Genomic DNA, 23,037 nt, shown 5'->3' with positions numbered 1-23,037 from the left:
TCGCTGCTGCCGTTCCAGAAAATCCCATGAATACGATCTAGTTGTTGAGAAGGCCTTGGCGAACATCATTGCCATGTTTCAATCAACTGGGTTATGATTGATTTGTGGGGACGTTGTTACCAGGAAAGGGGATTAAGGTAATCACTTAAAATGGCGAGCCCACTCTAAACCAACCACCCTAATGAAAAATCCCTGTAATAATAGTCCTATAATATACCTATAGGGACTTACCATGTGTTTGTTGAGTCAATAGCTATTTTGTTGTGACCTTATTGTGACTTTATGGTATTTTTATAATCTCCTATAGAATTACTATAGCATGTTGTATAATTTTAACCTATAATAGTTGCATGATATTATAAAATTATGCTGTGATATTTGTATATTGTCATTCTAAACATGAATATAGAATTTAATATAGGTGACTATAGCTGACTGGACCAGGAAATGCACCTCACATCATTACAAAGTAATGTATTTAATATGGTATATGTGTATATGTATTTAATATTGAGATATTGTTTCATTTTGTACATACCCCATACAGCATACTTTAGTCTTGACAGCTTTGTTTTGCCCTAGCTCCCCCTACAGGACGAAACAGAACATTGATCAGTGCAACATTTGACTGAAGGAATTCGTGTATTGAAAAACATTTTTGCGCAAGTATAAATCAGCTATAAAATGCACAATATATGGTATAAGTTTAAAACTAACATTTTACACTAACAGCATGCTTAGACTAAAGAAGCACATTGCACCTTGTCACCCCTCCTCGGTTTTGCATGTGGCCAGACTATTGGTCGAAACAGCTTGTGACTTCGGTCAATTCAACTTTGATCAAGAAACCAAGTAGGTTATTTCCCCACAGCCGGAATATGAGAGTAAGCAATTACAGATAAACTGGAACATTATTGCTCTATTATGCATGCACAGACTAGGACAAAAAACCACTAAAAGCTGATGGTGAAAGTGGAAAGTGTCTTGATAAGCTATAATGCATTACGACCGGAGAGTGATGAATGTCCCTGCTGAACTCTACTTACTGGCCTGTTTTACACTGTTAGCGGACTTAACTTTGGGCTTTGGACAAAAACAAGACACCGAATTCACATTTCTGTTACCTGCTGGCCGAACAGAGTGTTTTTACCAAACCACCGTGAAGAACTGGAGCTTGGAAGTTGAATACCAGGTAAGTCTCTCTTTCTCCCTCTCTCTCTCTCTCTCTCTCTCTCTCTCTCTCTCTCTCTCTCTGCGTGTGTTCATGTGCCTCTAAATTGACAATGTCATGATTTTTTTTTTTTTTAAAGGTTATGAATAGTGTACGTTTATGAATAATAACTGCCTCGGAGAAAAAAAAAAGAGAAAACAAACAGCAGGTAAACAGGACATGGACTTTGCCCATGCAGAGATAAGACTTGCACTGCTGCTGCAGAGGTTAGAGACACCTGCGCAGTGTCAACTCACTGAAACTGCATCAGGGCAGAGAGGTTGCACGAACTGGTTATAAAGTTACATATCTGCACCCATACTGCAGAAAACACATTTCACATATACTTTGAATTATGTTTTGAGATATGTTTCCAAATATACACCAAATGCCGCAAACATGTGCATGTAGATGATACTGATATATCAGCAAGCATATCCAACATATATTTTGTCCACTCAAAATATATTATAAATATATTGTTCTGTCCTTTGTTCTTTTGTCTCTCTTGATTATGAAGCACTTCCTGATGTTATTTTGTTTGTGAAGCACTTTGAAAAGTGCTATATAAATAAAGATTATTATTATATTATTAGAAATGAATGTCATCTACATGTACAAATACACAAGCAGCCTATATGTGACATTATTATTTTTTTGTATGTGCAGCAGCAGAAAGCAACATTATTTTGAAGTAAATATACCCAAAGTGGACAAAAAAAAATGATTTCAAACAATTACTTTCATGATGGCAAGCTTTGAATTCCAGCAGCAAACCTTTCTCCAAGACCCTCGTAATGTTTTATCGACCCCCAGTCATTTGACATGTTCATGGCTTTAATGTTGGACCATCACACCCATGTCCTGGTGCTGCTGCTCCCTCTGGCAGAGGCATGACAGCGGTGTAATGTCGCTGCCCCGCTGTGAGGGCCGTCTGGAGCCTGGCTGGCAGGACGACTGGGGCGTCTTCACTGGGACAGTTGACACCCGGCTCTCAGGCAGGAGCACTTGATGCGATGTGGAGGTCTCACTCACAGCAGCACTTGTGGTGTCCTGTGAGCTTCAGGGCCGGTTCATGAGATGCCACTGTGCTTTGACAGATCCCTTCCTGCTCTGTCTGACAGCTGGAGCCAACTCAGTAAGCTAAGAGCCACATAACAGACTGTGGATTGTGTAGCCTATATGTTTGGTTTGAGGGTAGCAGGGTGGTCTAGTGATTAAAGGGGCCGTCCTTCTACCAAAGCACCAGGGACCCCGTTCTGCAGCTCACCTCTGACCTCTTATTCCCCTGGAGTGAAAAGAGAATTTCCCTAAAGGGATCCAAAAAGTTTCCCATTATTATCATTGCGGCAAAACCATATTATGTAAGCAAGGTAGCTGCTGGAACTACTAGGAACTGGAGTTTGAATATGGAAATCAGAGAGCCGTTGCCCAGATAGACAGATAAAACCTCGGCCTGCGAGCTGCGTGTCTGGAATGAAAATGTGAGCGTACCAGTGGTTTAGAGAGAAAGGTCAGGGTAACAGTTGGCAGTGACTTGGAGCCTGAATATTCTGCATTACTTACTAATATCCTTGCATTTCCCCGCCAGGTGATAGCAGGGGCGGGTCTGGATGTCGGCTTCACCCTCATCTCCCCCAGTGGATACCGGCTGGCCTCCGACTTCAGGAGATCTGACGGCATCCACACGTGGGTCGACAAAATACTTTGATCCTCAATACTCCCCAACACTCTTTACATGTTTGGAAACCTATTAACTATTCTTAGAGGCAACGGTTGAGGCAGTGGTTAAGCCTCCATCCCCCAGAATATAGAAATACCCGCAAAGAAAGGGGCTCTAGATCAGATCACCACTTTCTCACCCTTTCAAATCTATATATGCATTTTGATATAAAACTGTTATCTGATATTCACTAAAAAGTAAACCAGTAGAATATCAGTCAGGGAGAGAAAGGCAGTTTTATTTGATGGGATGGGTGTGGGATTGTTCAACAATCTGATGGTTTTATTGGTTAAAAATGTATATTTTTCCAGGAAGTAATGGGAGTGATTTTCATGGGGACTTTAACTATTCTTATAGGCAGTGGTTGAGCTCAGTGGTTAAGCCTCCATCACCCAGAATATATAAATACTTTAAAAAGAAAGGGGCTCAAAGGTCAGATCACCACTTTCTTTCCTTTTCCAAAGCACTATATACACATTTTTGTTGCCTGATATCCACCAGGATATAAAAAAAATACAGATGATTGCACCCTTTTGTTTTATAACTGAGTAGTGAGTAGATTCAGTACTGAGCTCTAATGTCCACCATGATTTGGAGAGCAGTTGTCACCAGTTTCAAACAGTAGATGCCTCATTTTGGATCTTTCTCTCCCTCTTTTCCCTCCTGCTTCAGAGTGGATCCCACAGAGGACGGAGACTACCGGCTGTGTTTCGACAACAGCTTCAGCAAGCTGTCGGAGAAGATGGTGTTCTTCGTTGTGATCGTTAACGGTCAGGGTCAGGGCGGGAACGGCGGAGGGCGCGAGGAGTGGGCGCACGAGGCCCCGCCGGAGAGCATGGTGGAGTACAAGCTGGAGGACATCAGGGTGAGAGAGGGACAGGAAAAACACAAAGACTCCTAAGACAAAAGCTACAAAAGCTCCCTCTCCAATCTAGAGAACACTTGAACTTTCTAATGTCATATTCCCTTTGATGTCCCTCCGTCCCGGCGCTCTCTTTCATCTCCTCCTCCTTGTTGTTTCTGTTCTTCTTGCAGGCGAGCATAGACTCGGTGTACCGGCACCTGGAGAAGAGCCGGCAGGCGCAGGCCGTGCTGCGGGCCTTTGAGGCGCGGGACCGCTACCTTCTGGAGGATAACCTGTGGCGGGTGTCCTTCTGGTCCTGCCTCAGCCTGCTGGTCATGCTGACCGTAGCCGTCAGTCAGATCTACACTCTGAGACGCCTCTTCGACGACAAGAAGAGGGTCTGTACATAGTCCCATCTAGCTGCTACAGCCAAGAGAGCGCAGGGCCCAAATGATCTCCGACTTGACAGATGGAGCCCAAAGATGTGCCATGTGAGGAACTGTCCGCTATAGTGACTTAAAGGGATAGTTCACATTGTTGACTGTTAACTGATTTATCATGCACAGGGAACTCATTTCAGTCACAAATTTCTTGTTTTTATGTTTTGGTTATTGAGACATTGGCAGCAGAAGTTGCAAATAACAATTCCAGTGAAGTCTAAAAAGACTCATCATATCATATTTACATTGCATGTAGTGCAATGGGGGAGGGGGGAGGGGGACGATGGCATCTCTCTGCCAGTAGAATTTCAAAGTCCCAGGCTGAATAAAGTATAAAGTAACATTATTTCAGGCCCAATGACGTAGAATTGCTAACAAATGCAGAAAACTTGTGCTTCCAATATCTCAACAGCCAAAACCCTAGATCATTTGAGATAGAAGTAAGATAAAAAATAGGCTTTGAAAAACCTTTAATTGCAGTTGTTGTGCCAAAACTATTTATGCCAGTCAGAAACACTGGACAATACTGTGACAGCTCAGTCTACCTGATAAGTAGGTGAGATCCAAAGTAATGATTGTTTTTACAGTCATGTTTTTTGTTTACAGAGGATGCACAAAAACATTCTGTTCAATGAACACTAATAAAATACTTGCAGCACTGATATCTATTTATAATGTCATTAGGGATGTCTGAAAGGAAAACTGCTCTCACGGGAATGTTTTTTTTTTTTTATTGAATTTCAGATATTAAATTTCATGTTGACATTTATTACATTATGTTTTACGAAGATTAGCCAAAACAAACCCAAATAAGTTCAGAAACCCGACTCCTGAAAGTGTATTGTAAAACAGATTTTTTTTTTTACGCTTTTTAACTAAGACTCATGCTGTTTAAGACACATCAAATAAAAAACGGATCACATTTAAATACAATCATTACTGTGCCAAAAAAAACAGATTGTATTCACACAATCATAAAAGCAATTTCCCTGATCAATTTCTCCATCTGGGAGGTTAAAACGGCAGAAAGTACAGTTGGTTTTGGCTACAGTCCGGTCCTTCACGGTGGTAATGTTTGTTTTATACAATTGCACTTTCTGTGGTAAAAAAAAAAATACAAAGCACAGCACCTAAGGCATAACATATTGATTATATATGTATCACTACACAAATCTCTGAACATTAAAAATACCTTACTATTTACATATTGGCTTATACAAGAGCAATGCTCATTTCCTTCTTTCTATATTGCATCAACTTTCTAGGACTCTTCCCCTCATTTAAATGCTTTTCCTCTCCATGATTATCATATTTTGTCACCATACAGCCGAGACGCACAGAACCTCTGCTGTACAGTTTGTGCTCCAGCTAAGACTGTTGTAAAGCGTATTCAGTGGTAACTCTCAGCCACTTGAAAGGCATTTTTCTCCCTCATCAGAGACCAGAGACATGCTGCAATAATAAACAGCGTTCTCATGTTTCCCCAAGTCGAACTGTCATTATGACTTGGCACAGTATCGGGTAATTTATCCACAGAAGAATATGTTCATATCTCAAATTACAGCTCTTTGTATGAATAAAGAATGAGCAGGTCTTCTGGGAGCTCGGTGTGAAATTAGATTAGAATAATAAGAATATGGAAAACCTCTGCATGAGATTTATGTTTTAAATTATATCCCACACACTATTAGAACATTACACATTGTAATGTGTGGAGATATTAAATCAACTTTAACACTCCTGACCGTTTTAAACATTTAATGTGAAACATTAATTTTCACGTCTTGAAAAACAATTCAAGATACAATTCAAAGTTTGCAGCCCCGGTAAGTGATAATAGTTCAATTTCCAATATAAAAAAAAAAAAGTCCTCTTGTATTTCATGAGGATTATGAGTGTCATGATCACTAGGCCTGAAAACGCACGGTGGAGCTTATTCTTTTGGTGTGAGCTGAAGTTAAGGTATTGGTAGTTCTTCTTTGGTCCAGCTCTGGTCCCGGAGTCCTCTCACGTCCGCTCCGCTCCGCACCGGGTCGGGGTCACCACTGGTTTCGACGGGGAGCAGGGCGCCTGTTCAGGAACAATCGACCAACATTAATCTTTCTCTTCGCAATGCTGCAGGCTCCAGTCATCGCAAGAGTTAGAGGTATCTGTACTGGGGGTGTTCTCTATTCTTCAGAGGCCAGTTGATCCTCCGCTCGTTAGTGTCACAGACAAGCATCATATGAAGGATGTATTAACTAGAGAAGACGCTTATAAACTTCCAGTCCTGTTGTGATTAGGATCAAGAAAGTAATGCAATAGCTCAAAGAGAATGAGACTTTTCATAACCTTAGACTAGATTTTGCACTGGGTGGAATGTGATGCAATTTCAGTGCAGAAAGATGCAGAGAACAAAGCAAATGCGTGTAAATGCTTTGACATATCCAGCCAGGCGCTTCCATGAAGTGTGGGTAAACTTTGAAATACGGTTTGATTGAATCAATACATGAACACGTAAATGGAGAGCAACATGAAAAAGCTACTGCTATTACTATGACATGGTATTGATTTTCATGTTCTACTGCACCTTGCATTCAGTGTGAAAATGCATGGGCTGAGAGTAAAGAGCAGAGACCGTTCTTTCTGTAATGCCTTAATGGCTTGTCTCTCTGAAGCAGGCAGCCTGCCGGCGGAGAGTTGCCATAGGAACATCTGCAGGTTTATGTCAGTCTGTATCGGACGAGTTGGGGGAGATAGAGGCGAGGGAGGAGAAGAAGACCGGGGAAAGGCTACATGTACTGAGAGAGAGAGGAAAGAGAGAGTGGATCTCACACAGGACACAAGGAGACACCAACCACCAGAGCCAGTCCCTTTATTGTACACAACACCTCTTTATTGACTCTCCTTTCTAAATCAGTTCATTTTGTTTATTCAAATCCATTAATTGCTACAGAGGCACTTGACAAGGATTTGCGAAACAAAAGAAAAGAGATTTTTGCATGTTGGTTCCCAACCCCGCCCACCAGATCCAGACAGGGGAGGGAAAGAGGAAGGGAGGCGGGGTGCAACCATTAGGGAGAAAGGCAGCGCTGCCACAACCTCACGTATTACAGGGCAACAACAGTCTAGGCTTTTCAGGGGACAGGCTTGAGTGACAGGTGCATGTTGATGAAAAGGGAATATCAATCAGGAGTTGAGTGATTGTATCACTGGGACTATAACGTCTCTGTGCCAGGGATTCATGGCGGATATCTAGAAATCTAAAGTAAAGGTTTGTCAAGTAATCAAGAGGTTTTGGGCCAGTTTCTAAGCACCTTGTAGGACTCCCACCGGCACTGTCACTGTAAGCCAGACCTGCTGAGAAATGCAAGGGAAGGAAAAGCACATTCTGCCTTGAGAGTCTGTGGTTTGGGACTTCCTAACAGTTGCTTTGTCACCAGATTGGCTAAATGTGTATTAAGTTTCTATCCTCTGTGTTGAGTACAGAGGACAGTCTAGACAGCCTCTTCAGACAGGATGTGCCTTCATACACCACAACAGAATTCCAACTCCCACCACCCGCTCACCACCACTACTGATCAAATCAAAAACAGAAAACATCAAAGTAGTCCATTGTCGCTCAACCTCCTGGCCCTTTCCCCCCCTCTACTTGCCCAAACGTTCCAAAAAAGAAAAAAAAAAAAAAAAAAAAAAAATAGTCCAAATACCCTCCTAGAGCAATCAAACAATATTCATCAGCAAATAATCACAGCTGCGGAGACACTCTCCGGCCCAAAGTACCCTCCCAACATACAACAGGTTTAGACAGCTGAACCCTGTAATACAACCCCAATAACGGCCCAAGAAAAACTGGGGAGTCGAGTAGAATAGAATATAGTTGTACAGAGCTGATACAATTGCAATCAAAACATCAAAGGAAAACGACAAATGCCCAGGTTATAAATAATGCATCAGGAGATGACCAATCTCTTTTCCCCTACATCCAAGGCTATCCCATGCAACGACTGTGTTAGTGCTTCCATTAGTATGATGACTACACTTAAAAATGTTGGGCATTGATTATTATCAATAGCATCTTATTTTTTTCTCTTTTACCATCGGCCCTGGTATAAAATGAGATATCAGCATTTACTTCCCCAGTATCGGCTGGCTATATATACAATGATATTCTATGGATGGCAGCAGAATCGATAGCGACCATAAATGTCTCTGTCAGCTGAGCCCAGACCGGGATGTGCCAACCCTCTGTGCTTAATGCCTTCTTTATACTCTAAAAACAGCCTCCTCCTCCTCCTCTACACACCCCACCGCTTCACCCTGCTTGGTCCTCTTTGAGAGGAAACTGTACTATGTGCTCTGTCCTATATGAATCAATTAAACCAGGAATGAACAAAGTCTAGCAGAGGGCTAAAGGGCCTCACTGGGGTTCAACTGAGACTAAAGGGATTAATGTTCTAGGCTTCCACAACTCAGAATTAGCGGAGAAAAAGCATCCCACAAAGTGCAGACAGCCTTCTATCTCTCTCTCTCTCTCTCTATAGTTTTTATGCATAGTATTATGGTAATGGACTAAAACCTCACCATTGTGAGTGGCTTGTTGTAAGGCTAGATGGTTAGAAGTGCTTGGATTAAAGTGGTCAATCTAGCTGAAGTCTTGTCACTGTGGCAGGATATTCACAGAGAAGGCTGAAGCTACTTGCTCAGTCTCGCGCAGCCCGGCCCCGCGGCTCGTCTTTTTATGCTTCTTTTTTTTTTTTTTTTTTCCGCTGCGATTAGGAATTCATTTTTAAAGCTACATTTATGAGGGTCATTAAAAAGGACAAAGTCACTCAAATAAAATAACACAAAAAAAAAAGTAATCATCAACACCACCAAAATAACAACAATGATAATATCCTATTGTTTTTCAGTATGAAATCAGTTAGAAAATGGAAACCCAGAAAAAACATTAACAATAGTTTAAGTGTGTATATTACACAGAGATCTAGAGTTGGGCGTCAGGGCCAATCTAAAAAGGCGGAGGGAGGGGAGAGGAAAGCCAGCCTGTAACAGTTTATAAGTTATTTAATAAGCTGCTGCCGGGCACCTTGTCAGAGGAAATAAACAAGTCAGTTATTACATTAAAAAAATAGCTCTTGAACTGAGCAGGTATGAGCCATGAACTGCCCGACTGCTTCCAGAGAGCCACCTGATGCATCGCCTCCTGCTGGCCGAAGATGAATGCACCCCACGGATCAGCTGGATTTTATTACGTATTATACAATTTCCAGAGCAGTCGCATTCAAATCTCTCCTCATTGTAATATTCAAGTGGTTAAAGGCTTCCTTTCTTTTGCACGTGCACTGATCACATCTGCAGGAGACTAACGACGGTATTAGCAGCTTATTAACATTGCTTGGATAGACTTTTTACTACGGCTGGACGATGCGTATCACTGTGCACAGATATCAGTCAGCCCCTCCCCTCTCTAGCCTCCCCCCGCTCCTGGCCTATAGTGTGCAGATACACACACGCACACACGCACACACACACACAGGTGGGCCTGGCCACAGGTCTAGTCTAGCAGGGAGGGCTCAGCAGGGCGGATAATGGTGGGCCGGTGAGGAGGAGCGCCGGGGGGTCTTCGGCTGCAAGGAGGAGAGAAGATACAGAACAAGGAGTGAGACAGAGAGACAGGGGAGAAACCAAACAACCCCACAGAGAGAAGAGAGGGAAGGTGAGACAGATGGAGAAAGAGATAGAGATAGAGATAGAGAGAGAGAGAGAGAATCAGATAGGAATGAATGAAAGAAATATAATCAAATACAGATAGGGGATAAATGGTGAGAATGAGAAATTAGAATAAGAATGGGAAATGATGCCGTGCCTGTTGACTACTGAAAGACAGATGGTGAATAGATGCTGGTGATGAAATGTTTCAGACATTACAGAATACACACACAAGGCGTTGTTAATCAAGTTCTGAACAGGCTCCGTTTTCCCTAGAGGAGCCCAGGAGGAGGTCTTACCTGGGTACGCCGGGCGGGACGCGGGCCGGCCGGGAGGGGATCTGTGGGGGCGCGCTGAAGGGGTCCTGGCCGCTGTTGAAGGCGTTGATGGGCGGGCCTGGGCGAGAAGGGATGGGGGGCGCACCGAAGGCGGGCGAAGGGTTGAGCGGAGCCCCGAAGGCCGGGGAGGGGTTGATGGGGGGTCCCGGCGTGGGGCCTCGAACGGCAGGCGGACGACTGGGGGGAGCGGCTGCTGCGGCCGGCCTGCGCTGAGGGGTTGGGCTAAGGGGGAAATAAAATTGACATTATCGTCCAGTAAGTATAGACGACCTAAAATATCCCATGCAGTGTCTCCTGTAGATGTGGGGGGTTGGGGGCGATCTCAGCTCTGAGGCCCAGGTTTGCTCCTGGTCCTTTTCCAGGATTAGGTCCAGTAAGTGTTGCAGTTCTTGTTTATGTCTTATTTCATTATTTATATCATGATACATGGACTGTTGTGTTGTAACTGCAATTCTAGGGTTTTTTGTTTTGTTTTGTTTTGTTTTTTCAGGGAGGCGGGCTGAGCCATAAGGTCAGATGATGAATTTTGATTGTATTTACATTCTTGCTGTTGCTGGTGCCAAGCATCTAAAAGGTGCTCTGTGTACACAATTGGGTGCGTCACCAGATATGTCCCAGCTCGTTATTGTTACACCCACAGCCCAACCCAATCTCCAGGTGTCACCCTCTGCTCTCACCTGGCCTCTTGGATCCAGTTGTCATTGACGGGTGGGGGCACGGGGGTGGAGATGGTGGTGGTGCTGATGTCACCAATAATGTGCAGCGCCTCTTTGAGGGCGTGGTACATGCGCAGCATCTCGTCTCTACGCTGGGCCTGGTCAGCCGACTCCTCCATGAGGCTGTTCTGGTCCCCAGAGGAGTAGAGGTAGGCCAGCAGCTCCGAGTGGATGAAGTCCTTCGCCTGAATGGAAGTCAAGGCTATTGAGACACAGTCGCTTCTGACTCACATTGACAAACATTGAGAACTTTAGAGTTGGGGCAGCAGCAGCCTAGAGGTTAGTGAAGTGAGCTCATAACAAAAAGGTTGCCAGTTCAAATCCTAGGTCGAGCTAGGAAAATGGGGTTGAGGGAAGCAAATGAGTAATGGTTAAAATGGAGGAATGGACTGGCAAACCACAAAAGTAAAAATACTTCATGGATTGTCTGGAGATATTTGACCAGTCAACAAAATATCAGAAAATCTCGACAGTGGACGTGCTCAGTGGACAACAGTAGAAGACTGATGTTGTACTGGGCAGGTGCGGTGTGAATGTGTGTGAATGTGAAGAAGGGCATTGCTGGAAGAGAGCAAGCATATATAAAAGGTAAAATAAAAATGGCAATGGATAGGATATTAAGAGCACCCAACATAAATGAATTTCTCTCAGGTTGTTTGAATGCCACTTAGCATGAGATACAGAACCAATTTTGCCACTGATATTAACATGAAAATGAACAACTAGAGATTCTGTTCACTTGTGGCAATGACATATATACATAATTAATTAGTAGCTTATTTGAAAGTGATATCAGCTCTCTGGCTCCCTAGTTGATAAAATGCCTTAATCTCTTCTGTGGAGAATACAGTAATGTTCGGCTACTTGGTTTGTTAGGTAATGATAGCAACTGAGCTGTTAGCAAACATATCTTATAGCATATTACATACATAGAAGTACTGCTTATACAACAATGTGTTTTATTAGGCGTTTGGGAGGAGCACCTCTCTAAGAGCTGGGCTGTGTGTGCGCTTTCATTCAAGTGTAAGGCTTTTTGCAATGCACAGTACTTAATACAGTGTGTGCTTGTACTCTGGCAGTATAGTAGAAGTCACAGCAGGGACAGGGTCCTCGCTGCAGCCTGCGGACATTCACATACCAGGAAGTAGCTCTGTGATTTTCTAACTCTAGTGGCTAAGTCAACACGTGAGTTAAATATTTTGTTCAGTGATTCTTAGTTACACCAACACTGTGCTACCACAGCACTTTGGTGTTAACAAGTGGAGTTTTGAAAGTCAACGTAGTTTAATTCACTCCAATAATGCACCCCGCCCACACACACAGACGAAATTTGACAGCACCCAGGTAGAGAGGAGTAAAATGTCCGCCTGGATCACTGTACCAAGAAACCTTAACGTTATTAAGACTGAATGTAAGACTTAAAAGTTGTATTAAATACTACTGATGGACTTTAAAGGCTTTGGACTTAGGTTTAGATGATCAATTTCAAGACATTTTAAGTTTCCAGACACGCAGACACCCTGTCTGTTAGTGGCCGGAGCCTGCTGCTGCGGGCTGCTGGGACTCACACTGTTGATCATGAGGTGCATGATGGTCTTGGGCATGAGGTCTCTGATGGACTTGTTGATGATGCCGATGTACGAGTCCACCAGGTTGCGGATGGTCTCCACTTGCCGCTCCAGCTGAGGGTCCATGGAGAATGTGTCTGCAGGGGCAGCCTCATCACTCTCCACCTGGGGAGGTCATCACACACAACATATATATAAATGTGGTCACCTTTACAATACACTAAATGCACCATAAATATCTTCACGGTTGTTCTCTGTAGAAGCAGTAAATTGGATAATGTCCCAAAAGAGGGAGCTACAAGGAAATACAGTGGTCCACTTGCTAATGAGTAATGTAACATATACGCCCCTTTCACACATGCAGCCTGAACAGGAGCCGGTGTCGAAATGCCGGTAAATCAGTTCCGCCAATTTCACTTCTCAAGAAGTTGTAACATTACTGTTAAAGCTCTGTATCGACCGTATGTGTGAACGATGCCATAACATTACCGGCACGAGCAGCACAATGTTAGGACGCTGTGACGCACGCAGGAGGCTCTGTTGTCGAACTGTATGAGGGAAATACAAACCACTACAACTATATATATATATATATTTTTATTTTTTTTTGACAAAAATTTTGAATTGGACAGACGTGGAAATGAGAGAGATCCTCACAGTCCGGGCGGACGAAGAGATTTTGTCTAGCGTCTTCTCCCACCATGTACAACGTCATTTCCGGAAAATGAAAGCAGTGGAATTTAACGGTGTTCTCAGTGTTGTGTGAATGGCAGCATTCCGTTAAAAAAGCGGAAAGGCATGTCTTGTGTGAACAACAGAAACTACTACCTTTACCGGAAAAATGAAAACTGCTAATTTATTGGTTTCATGTGTGAAAGAGGCTTAATTATTTTCTGGCTGTCATAGACATAGAAAGCCCCACCCACGCACCCCCATACCTGGTCCTTCTCAGGATAAACTCCGGCCCTGAGGAAGGACGCTTTCCAGCTGTCCACATCCTCCTGAGAATCGCAGGCCAACTCTATTTGGCGCAGGTCTTTGTACACGTTCCTGTACAGTAAAAAAAAATATATATATATACAAACACAAATGAATGTGTGGCCAGCAAACAAGGACATGTGAGCACACACAAACACACACACACACAAAGTCCATGTGCATCCAGAGATATGATTCAGAGGTCCGCAAACAAATCAGCGAGTGAACATCATAAATATAACCCTGACCTCTGTTCAGTGTTGAAGATGGCGAAGATGTGCTTTGTGGACATGAAGCCTTTCTCCACATCTCTCAGCTTCAGGTTATCAAGGGGCAGCATATACTTCTTTTCTTTCTCCTAGCAGAAGCCAAAGATACAGAGGAAGAGTATTTAGGCACACAACGAAAACAGAAACACTGAAAACCTTCAACATGCTGAAGATACAACAAGTTACAGCAGCACATAGCAGTCAATCGTGAATATTTTTATTTTATTTATTTATTTTTTTTAAATGGTAAAGGCAAAGGAAATAGAGAAGGACTGCAGCCACTGATGAGCAGACATGATGGAATGCACTTCCTCTGTCTGGAAGACCACCAGGCTGGTGAGATGGAGACATGGAGGATGAGGGAGAGGAGAAGGAGGAGGAGGAGAGGAGGAGAGGAGAAGAGGAGGAGCGTGAAGGAGCGCTGGGGGATGGGGTGCCAGCTTTCACTGTTGAGCAGAGACATCTGGAAGCGTTTACGTCTGCACTAACACAGGGAGCAGCGCAGGCCCAACAGTTACATCACTCACAGCTCCACACAGGCCCCAGCCCCCACCACACACACACACACACACACACACACACACACAGGGCCAAATACTTCATTACATATGTAAAGACAGACAAACATACATGCGCTTGAACAAACACATACCATGGGCTTTAGGTGCGTGCATAAACATACGCTCACACAAACATTATCAACTGCTCAAACATTCAAAGATACAGGCTTGTGTAGACAAACACACGCATGTGTACGCGCCCACACACACACACACACACACAGAAACACCCCCCCCACCCCCTACCCTCCCGGCCCCCGTAACCCAGTACGATTTCCTGCAAATTCCAAAGTCAGATCCCGGCTGGAACATTTCAGCCCGCCTGCCACGTCAGTTTGCCTCCACCATCCTCCCTCGCTCTCTCTCACAAACTCTTTCTCCCTCTTTCTTCGCTTTTTCGCAAGAGGCGACCGATACAAAAATCCAGTTTCCAGTTGTTTTTTGGGCGCACCGAAGCCTCTAGGTTGGAGTTCATCTTTAGCAGCAGTTTGTAGTGGTTTATTTTAAGGGTGTTTTTGTTTCGCTGGAAGAATGGATACAACTGAGGCCTTGGGAGGTTGAAACGCAATGTTTTCGGCGCATTAAGTGGTAAGTGAGGCAGTTACTGTTACAGCAGTTACAGTTATTTATTCATGTGTTCTATGCATTTATAAGCAATAATAATAAATACTCAGTGTAGCTCAATCTGTCATCTGTGTTTAGTTACGCAACATCAAATTAGCTTTATTCATCCAGCCACTTGAATATATACAATTTGTACAATACAAAGAAAATGCCTTGAACTGAATACTGCTCTCCAACTCCTTGAATACAACCATTGAAATGGTCTATAATATGAATAAACTGTACAGCTGGCTTTGTGCTGACTGCGCAGATAGTTATGCAGGCGAGAGGGCATACAGTATAAACCGTGTCTAGTTTTATCTGTTGGCCGAAAGAAATGTTATAGTAGTTAGGCTTCTCAAATCAAGTTTGATTTCAAATAAGCTTTCTATGTTTAAAAAGACAAAATGCAGTGTGTTTCAGTGCAGATATGTTAGGCTTCTCCATATGTTGTTTAAGGTTGTTTAATCAGGTAGGTTGTTTAATCAGGGGAGTGTTTACTCTCTCTGCCCTCTGTCCTACTGTCCCTAGGGTAGCGACCTGCAGCCACAATGACCTCGGGGCCCTTCCTCCCATCACACCCCTCCTCACCCCCCCGCCTGCCCAGTGTTCAGACTACCTGTTCATCAAGCTGCAGCTGAACAGTAGTCTGCACATTGGTTAGGCTGGGCCGGGACACACACACACGCAGAGTCACTCGTGCACCTCCGGAGAGGATGGCACCTCCGGCCACCGTGGGCGATGACACGGGATCTCAACCTCATTATCACCTATGATAGTCTATCCCGACAGTGGGAAATACCTCATCTGTCCGCACCGTGTGGTGAAATGTCATCTTATCCTAGCTAGCAGTGTGCCTGTATGTGCAGTAAAATGGTCTATTATTCCTCTCACCTCCTCATCTTTGTACCAGGATAGGGACTCGGCAGTCAGGACAAACCAGTACTCCTTGGAGCCTCCCTTCATGATGCTGATGTTGATGGTGAGCCAGCCTTTGCGGATCACCTGTATAGAGAGAGGGGAGACAGAGAAGGGTGGTTGGGGGAGAGGGGTGCCGGGAGGGTGGAGGAAAACAGCTTTATCATTCAGGCTCACGGTACTGGTGACGTGAGGGCTCCATGAAGTGTTGCGCTATTCATCCTGCGATGTGACTACTACCTAATAAAACCTTACCTGCTTACTTGGTCGTCTCCTGTCTGAACAATATTAAAACATACTATTTTGGGTCTAACAGCACCTAAATATCCACTACAAAACAGAAGCGTGAATGAAACATGAAACTAGAGATGTATTGTGAAAACAGAATATATGATAGTAATACATATTGTGTGTAATGTGTCAATATGTAAACAAAAGCATCACTCCAGGGGGAGAATTAGCTGAGAATACTGAGGAGGTATGTAGTCCTTGTTCTTTTTCACTCAACAGGAAAGAAATTCTTAAAACCACAAGCAGGACCAGATGGTGTCCAGACCATGCTAGCCACAACACAGGGTCAAAGAGGAAGGGTCGGCGGTGGTATGTTAGGGTCAGCAGGTCAGTAAAAGCTAGCCTATACACTGCCGGTTAAAATGGAGGAGGGTTCGTGGGGTTAACTGGACTCAGATACACACTCGAGTGCAGGGCGGAGGGATAGATACCTGGCTAAGTAAAAGAGAGAGGGAGAGTGCAAAAGGACAGGGTAAAGGAGGAGAACAGAATGGGAGAAAAAGAGCGTAAACATACATAGAGACTGGTACACTGAACCTGAGTTCACGGAGGGATAGAAATCTAAACGGTTACGTGAAAACGTGGAGAGGAGAGATGGAGAGGGAGGAAAATCATTAGATGAGAGGCAGGAGTTGACAGGCTCTCTCTCATTTTGGAGCATTTTGGAGGAGAGTGGCGCTCTTAGCTGTAATGTCTCTCCATTTTGCCACATAGACTCCCGTGCATGGCTAAAAGCACCATGGGGAAAGGTATCGATCAATGAAAAGGATGCTCTTGTGTTAAGCCGAATAAGCCAAGTACTCATGTCCAGTTCAAAACCTGTTTTAAACCTCTCCTGCACTCCCTCTCCATCCAGCAGAGGACTGGAGTGAGTTATGGGGAAAAAAAGACTCATTAGTTCAAAAGTGCCAACATAAACAAGGGAGAGGAGGCAAGAACATTGGAGCTAAATTGGTAGTTTGCCTTGGCGAGGAAATGCCTCAAACCCCTCAGAAACTAGGAAAAGTTTAAAATCCCCTGTATTAAAGTCAGTTGGAAATGTTACGACCAAGCTGAGACTATAGAAGAGGAAAACCTGAGATGGGAGTGTGCGGTGACAGATGAGATGCTTTTGTTTCTGCACTACTTGAGTCAGTGGTAGATAACTGTCATAAAAAATTCAATCCATTTCTCTCAGTTCAGCAAATATAAGTCATGCAAGGAGTTAATAAAAGATGTCAGAATAGGTCTTTGATAAATAAACTCCAAGAATTCAATACTCACAAATTCAACTGATTAGAACCAAAACAATCAATCAAAAATGCGTTTTTCTTCTTGATAGTTATTAAGCTATATCAATTAAGAGATGTCAATTAGGAATTTTGATTCAATCAATTAATAAACATCCCACTGCCACATCAGGTGGCTGTTTTAAATAATAGACAGTTCTGATCAGCTCTGAATACAGAAATCTGGATGGCAAACACTTGAAAAACCAATAGAGACTTAGTGAGTTTGTTTGTAACAAAGTGAAGATAGTTAAGATAGGAACATATTGTAAGTAAGCAATTATGTTGACATGCATTAATAAGATTACAAAAAATTTATTTCATTGGAAATCAACGGGGAATCTGTAGAAGGAATTTTCAAAGAATCAAAAAGGTCTGTTTGTTGTGTGTAGTTGATCTGATGGCTCCCCATCCCCTCCCCCTGTTGCAAACTGTTGGGTCACCGTGCCTGAGGCAGCAGCAGAGGTAAGAACCCAAGGACAAGAGAACTGATGCCGGCCACGGTCACTGGCGGAAGGAGATGTCCCCTTCCTCTCTATAGTCTTTCATAGAGAACGCACAGCATTACAAAGTGCCACAAAACAACCTTTTTGTGGAGGCAGAGGAATTCAAGTCTGGTTTTAAAAAAATTTTGCAGAGACAAATTAAACAGTTAGTAGTGAACCAGATGTGTAAAATTAAGACAATTACTGTCTTGTTAAAATTAAACCAAGAATTACTGAGCAAACCCGCTACATGTTACTGATAGGGTTAGGGTTTACCGATTACTGGTAACCGTGTGCCGATGCTAGGATCGTTTATTGATCTAAATTTGATCGTGAGTCTGGAGACTCTACCTTCTCCTCCTGGCCCTCTCCCAGTCCGACAAGCTGCAGAGGGGGAGAACAACTCATTATGGGAGAAACATCAGCTCCTGTATTTGCGGGAGTCACCTGTTAATCCTGATAGCTCCCTGCGGTCTCTCTCTGTCTCCCACCCTAACATTATTGCTAGTAGACCTGTGTGTGATGGCTTCAGTTCTCCTGCATGGGCTACCCCCGCTGACCCCTGGCAGGGTGTGGTTTAAATCTGTGGGGTACTTACCAGAATCTCACCCTGCAGTAATAGGAAGGGGAGGAGGGGGGGGGGGTTAAGGCAAAGGATGGCAGGGGATAAAATCATAGCCAAAAGAAGGGAGGAAGCAAGCAAGCAAAGATGGAGGATAGATGAGAGGTAGGAGGAGGGAAGGGTTGGAATGGTGTAGAGGTGGGGGCGATAGAGGGAAGAAAGAGGTGGGGGGGGATGGAAGGAGAAGAAAGAGGTTGAAGAAAGGGGGTGGAATGGTAGGAATGATAGGTTTGAAGGGAGCAAAACCAGGAAGAAACATGAGGAAAGAATCCATGAGACAGCCAGAGAAAGACAGATGAAGAGAGGGCAAGAGAGAGAGAGAGAGAGATAGAGGGAGAGAAAGAGAGATAGAGAAAGAAAGAGAGAGAGGGAGAGAGCAAGAGAGTTACATGCAATTAGAATTACTTCAAGAATACCACAATTTGGTTATGTCATATTCGTTGCTCAACTGACAGTTGCGGCGTCCATGCACATTCTGAATTTCAATACAAAAGATGCTTGTGAGTTAATGGGAAGACAACAAAACAAACAACATAATAATAATTGTTGCTTTGCTGTAGGATATCATGCCTGGGTTGTATTACAGAGCGTGCAAATAGCAATTAATGATAGCAATGGAAACAAACGCTCATTTCCAAGTGCAGTAAAGCGGGGAGGCGGGGTCCTCTCAAGTTCACTAAGGCAACTCTCCCCTCACTGAAACTGCAATCTCAAATGCTGATCAGCAGCATGTTAATACTGTATCAGGATCTTATGAACACACATGGAATTTCAACAATCTTCATCTAACAGTCTGGATAACACATGAAAGGAGAGGTACCAGCTTTACAACACGGTAGACAAAATCAGCCAATTCAAGATCTGGATTAGCAAAGGCTAGGACTGGGTACTGTCAGTACTTAAGGGATCTACATGGGAGTATCATTAACGGTTAGGTAGGTCAAGATAGATTAATGGCACTAGGCCAGATCAACGCTGGAATCAAGGATATTCACATGGTTAATTAATAGGCTGCTAATGGGAGACATCAGTCGAGGGAGATTAAATTTGGGGATTGGTGAGAAGGGCAGGGCTATGGCAGTTTAAGGGTGAGGAGTTTAAGGGGGCAGACTGATAAAATATACCTGGTTGGGAATGGCCCTCTTCTTATTTGCAGCTGTGTTCCTCTGCTGGGCACTGTCATGAGAGGAGGATGCAGAGAAAAGAGAAAAAATATTGACAATACCGCATCAAATCGTTGTTGACTTGTTGTTTAAAATGATCATGAAACATTTATGTGCCACATCTGTTCCAATAATAGTTTATTTCCCATATGTTCCATATGCTGTGCTATTTCTTCTGATTCTATGTGAAGCACTTAGTAAACTGTTTTTAGATAAGTGCTAAAAAAGGTTATTATTATAACCATTATAATAATGATTATAATAACAACCTGTTTTTTTATTATTATACTATTACACACAAAGAAGGTGAAAGTGGGGTGTAGAGGGAATTGGGCAGTAGAAGGGGGGTGAAACTCTCACTCACACACATACACACACACACACACACACACAGAGCCCTGTGTGCTTTGACAGCCCACCTGTTGTTGCCGTACCCAGGGGGGCTACCATCATCCAGCCTTCTGTAGTCAAGACTGAAAGTGACGTCACGAGAACCGTTAAACATCCCTAGCTGATCTCTGACACACTACGGCAATCCACTCACCATGCGGATGCGAGATAGAAACCTCCCCCCCCCCCCTTTCACACACACACACACGAGGGCCTTGCTTTGTTACTCAGTCAATGGCATGACTCAAAACAGGGGGAGGGGAGCTCCACTCAACTACATGCTACAAGTCCTGCTATAATTGCTACACTAGAGACTATGTGAAGTGAGCCACGCACAGTAAGCCCCACATAGACATCCCACACCAACCGCTGAGTGCTTGGCAGCGTGCAAACGAGATTCCAGCGCACAACAGCAGCTCTGAGTCAATGCAGTTCAACTCTGTCCCCTGGTATATTAACCGCTCCTCACAATCAAACAGCCATCAGCAGACAGGGAGCGTATCCGTCGAGCAATCAAGCATGCCTGATTGAGTTTGTTAGGTGTGTGTGTGTGTGTGTGTGTGTGTGTGGGGGGGGGGGGGGGGGGGGGGCAGCTGCATGCGGGGAGAAGAGGCAGACAGCTAGACTGACCTTGACTCTTCTGGCACCCACCTCCCCCCCACAGGGAGGTACTCACTAATTGGCGTGCTACATCACACTGCTGCTTACAGCGTGTGGTCAATTATAAGCGACACACTTTAAATCACCGCTACTTCACTATTGGTGAATCAGAGTGAGGGTTCCTGAAATGGCAGCGGGGGAAGAGTGGGCCTGCTGGTCGAATGAAGGGTGAGAGGTACAGGGTTATAGGGTTTTCGCTCCTCTCTAATGGGTAGATTGCAGTCTAAGGACTTACAAGTGCACCTCAGACAACAGGCAGCATGGACTTAATTGGGAGCACAACACCTATGCTGAGACCGGGGTCATGGGCTGCGAGCTGTAAGGTGGGCTGGGAAAGGTGGGGGTAACAGGGGGAGAGGGAAGGACACATACTTAGCAAAGCCTATGAAGTCCTCGTGGTTGGTGTTGATGTAGGACAGCTCAATGTCAATCAGCAGCAGAACCTTGATTAGAGGCAGAAAATCATGATTAGGACGGAGGAGATCTCAATTAACACACCACTTCGAGAAGGCACAAAGGAGAATTTAAAGTGCAAGTTATTGGTTCTGAAGTGAGGATATTACTTTACTCAAAAGCTTCAGGGGTGGCAGTCTGTAAAACCGGCAATGAAAGCTGCCTCACCCTGCTAACCAACCTAAGAATGTAATTAGTATGGCTTTTAATGGGGAATTTCAATGTGTCATTATGGTCAAAATGTTGTTTTTGAGGCTTTTCCACTCTGACAAGAACAAAATTCTGGGGGAAAACACTGAACACTTGAACATTTTTGAGCATGAAAATATCTTAATTTAAATATACTGAATATGGACACAAAATATCGGCAGCTTTAATCCAAAAATATCAGTATCAGCCTTCAAAAACCCATATTGGGTGAATCCTAGTATGATCATGCAGAGATGACCAACTGCAAAAAAATACTAGACAATACGTGCATCAGAAATTTGTGATTCTAAGCCACTTTGGTTACATTTTAATAAAGTTAATTTAATATGTTTTGCTTAACTGTACTTTCTCACATTAGAAGGCTGACCTGAGCTCACCCCAAACTCACAGCAGTGTGGTCAAGAGCCACCGTTATTTGTAATCAACATGACATTTTCAGTGAGCTCACCTGGTCCTTGGTCTTGCCTTCTCTCTCTCTGACGTAGGTGGTGACAATCCTCTCAGTCTCCTCTCTCAGTCTGGGGTAAGAGCCGAGCTGAAAGGCAACACAACACACAACTGCAGCACTGACTGGAGACACACACACACTAACATATAAGCATGAACCTAGTAAGACTTACCAATGCGTATCATAGAGAGACAGGAGGGAAGTGAGAAAGTGAGAATAAATAGAGAACAGAGGATTGGGAAAGAGACAGTCAACAGATATTTCAGTGTCACGCGTATCCAAACAATGGCAAACCAACACACATACGCACGCACGCACACACACACACACTTTAAATACTGGAGTATGCATATAGGAGGAATGTCTGTTCTATGCGGTGCTAAGGCATTTACTATCAGCCAGGGATGACTCAATGGATAAGGAATCATTTGAGCAATGCTGTGAGGATGCCTTTGCCTTAACAGTTTGGCAACTTCAAAATATATCAAAAGAAAAAACTGTTTATTTCTTAAAAAGAACAGACCAGTGTGGAGAATTGAGGCCATAAAGACATGTCAAAACACTTGTAACAGTCATCTCTAGCTGATGGTAGGGCTTTGATAGCATTTCAGATTAGTGAGGACTGGCTGAGAAGGGAAAATGACAGAATGAGGTGAGAGAGTTTCATCAGCTGAGGTAATATCAGAGAGATGGGGTGGAAGGTGTGGTGGAGGGCTGGTGTGACGGTGTGTGCTGAATCATTTCACGGTGTGCAGCACCTTCCTCTGTCCACAAGATGGCAGTGGAGCACCGTTGCTATGGAAACGCTCCATTCAAGCTGGGCCCAGAGAGCCACGAGCTATTTGTATTGTCTCCCCCTCACATCACTCCCTTTCCATCCGGTTAAGCAGATAGCAGAATGTCAATCTGCCATGTGGGTCAGTGTGGGAGTGTAGCTGGACTCTGCTGTGCCCAGACTGATAGACTGACTAGGCCTGGGTTTTTGGGCAGGGAGAGAGGGAGGGAGCGATGTGGAGGTGGGGAAAAAAATCAAAATGAAAAAAAAAAAAGAAAATTCACTTTAATGTGCTGAAATCAAACTGGGGCACAAGGGAGCAGACAGGTGGAAATTTTAAGATATGCTTAAAATTTCAGATGTGATTTGCAAGTCAATGTGTGATCGGAAGGGGATGGAGACTTCCACAAAAGG

At 43.9% G+C, this 23,037-nt stretch overlaps 2 protein-coding genes across 6 annotated transcripts in view; one reads left to right on the top strand and one right to left on the bottom strand.

The window, feature by feature from the left end:
* Positions 1-997: 997 nt before the first annotated feature.
* On the top strand, positions 998-4,187 carry tmed1a (transmembrane p24 trafficking protein 1a). Its single transcript, XM_071916909.2, has 4 exons — positions 998-1,192; positions 2,802-2,899; positions 3,606-3,798; positions 3,969-4,187. The coding sequence occupies exons 1-4, from the start codon at positions 998-1,000 to the stop codon at positions 4,185-4,187; spliced, it is 705 nt and encodes a 234-aa protein (XP_071773010.1).
* A 747-nt stretch (positions 4,188-4,934) lies between these two features.
* dnm2a (dynamin 2a) overlaps positions 4,935-23,037 on the bottom strand; it is a 32,632-nt gene continuing 14,529 nt past the window's right edge. For 2 of the 5 annotated variants that reach the window (XM_078284588.1, XM_078284585.1), the window contains exons 11-21: positions 21,849-21,935; positions 21,110-21,180; positions 19,649-19,700; positions 18,501-18,512; positions 15,835-15,945; positions 13,757-13,866; positions 13,469-13,580; positions 12,531-12,695; positions 10,924-11,147; positions 10,208-10,468; positions 7,056-9,826 (exon numbers count right to left, since the gene is read on the bottom strand). In XM_078284588.1, the coding sequence (XP_078140714.1) occupies positions 9,754-9,826; positions 10,208-10,468; positions 10,924-11,147; positions 12,531-12,695; positions 13,469-13,580; positions 13,757-13,866; positions 15,835-15,945; positions 18,501-18,512; positions 19,649-19,700; positions 21,110-21,180; positions 21,849-21,935 (1,278 nt within the window). In that variant the 3' untranslated portion in view covers positions 7,056-9,753. Of the gene's footprint in view, positions 6,288-7,055; positions 9,827-10,207; positions 10,469-10,923; positions 11,148-12,530; positions 12,696-13,468; positions 13,581-13,756; positions 13,867-15,834; positions 15,946-18,500; positions 18,513-19,648; positions 19,701-21,109; positions 21,181-21,848; positions 21,936-23,037 lie in introns of those variants that run through there. The other 3 variants (XM_078284589.1, XM_078284586.1, XM_078284587.1) reach the window with 2 other exon arrangements.

This window comes from Centroberyx gerrardi, chromosome 7 (genome assembly GCF_048128805.1).
Source record: "Centroberyx gerrardi isolate f3 chromosome 7, fCenGer3.hap1.cur.20231027, whole genome shotgun sequence".
Classification (NCBI taxonomy): Eukaryota; Metazoa; Chordata; class Actinopteri; order Beryciformes; family Berycidae; genus Centroberyx; species Centroberyx gerrardi.
The sequence above is the reverse complement of the archived record's forward strand: the minus strand, read 5'-3'. Positions and strand labels throughout refer to the sequence as shown.

What these genes read in the sequence shown, in the direction of transcription:
- tmed1a (XM_071916909.2), top strand. Translation starts at nt 998, where the DNA reads ATGCATTACGACCGGAGAGTGATGAATGTCCCTGCTGAACTCTACTTA. An exon ending in GCTTGGAAGTTGAATACCAG is followed by an intron (nt 1,193 to 2,801) that starts GTAAGTCTCTCT and finishes TTTCCCCGCCAG; the next exon opens with GTGATAGCAGGGGCGGGTCT. An exon ending in AGATCTGACGGCATCCACAC is followed by an intron (nt 2,900 to 3,605) that starts GTGGGTCGACAA and finishes CTCCTGCTTCAG; the next exon opens with AGTGGATCCCACAGAGGACG.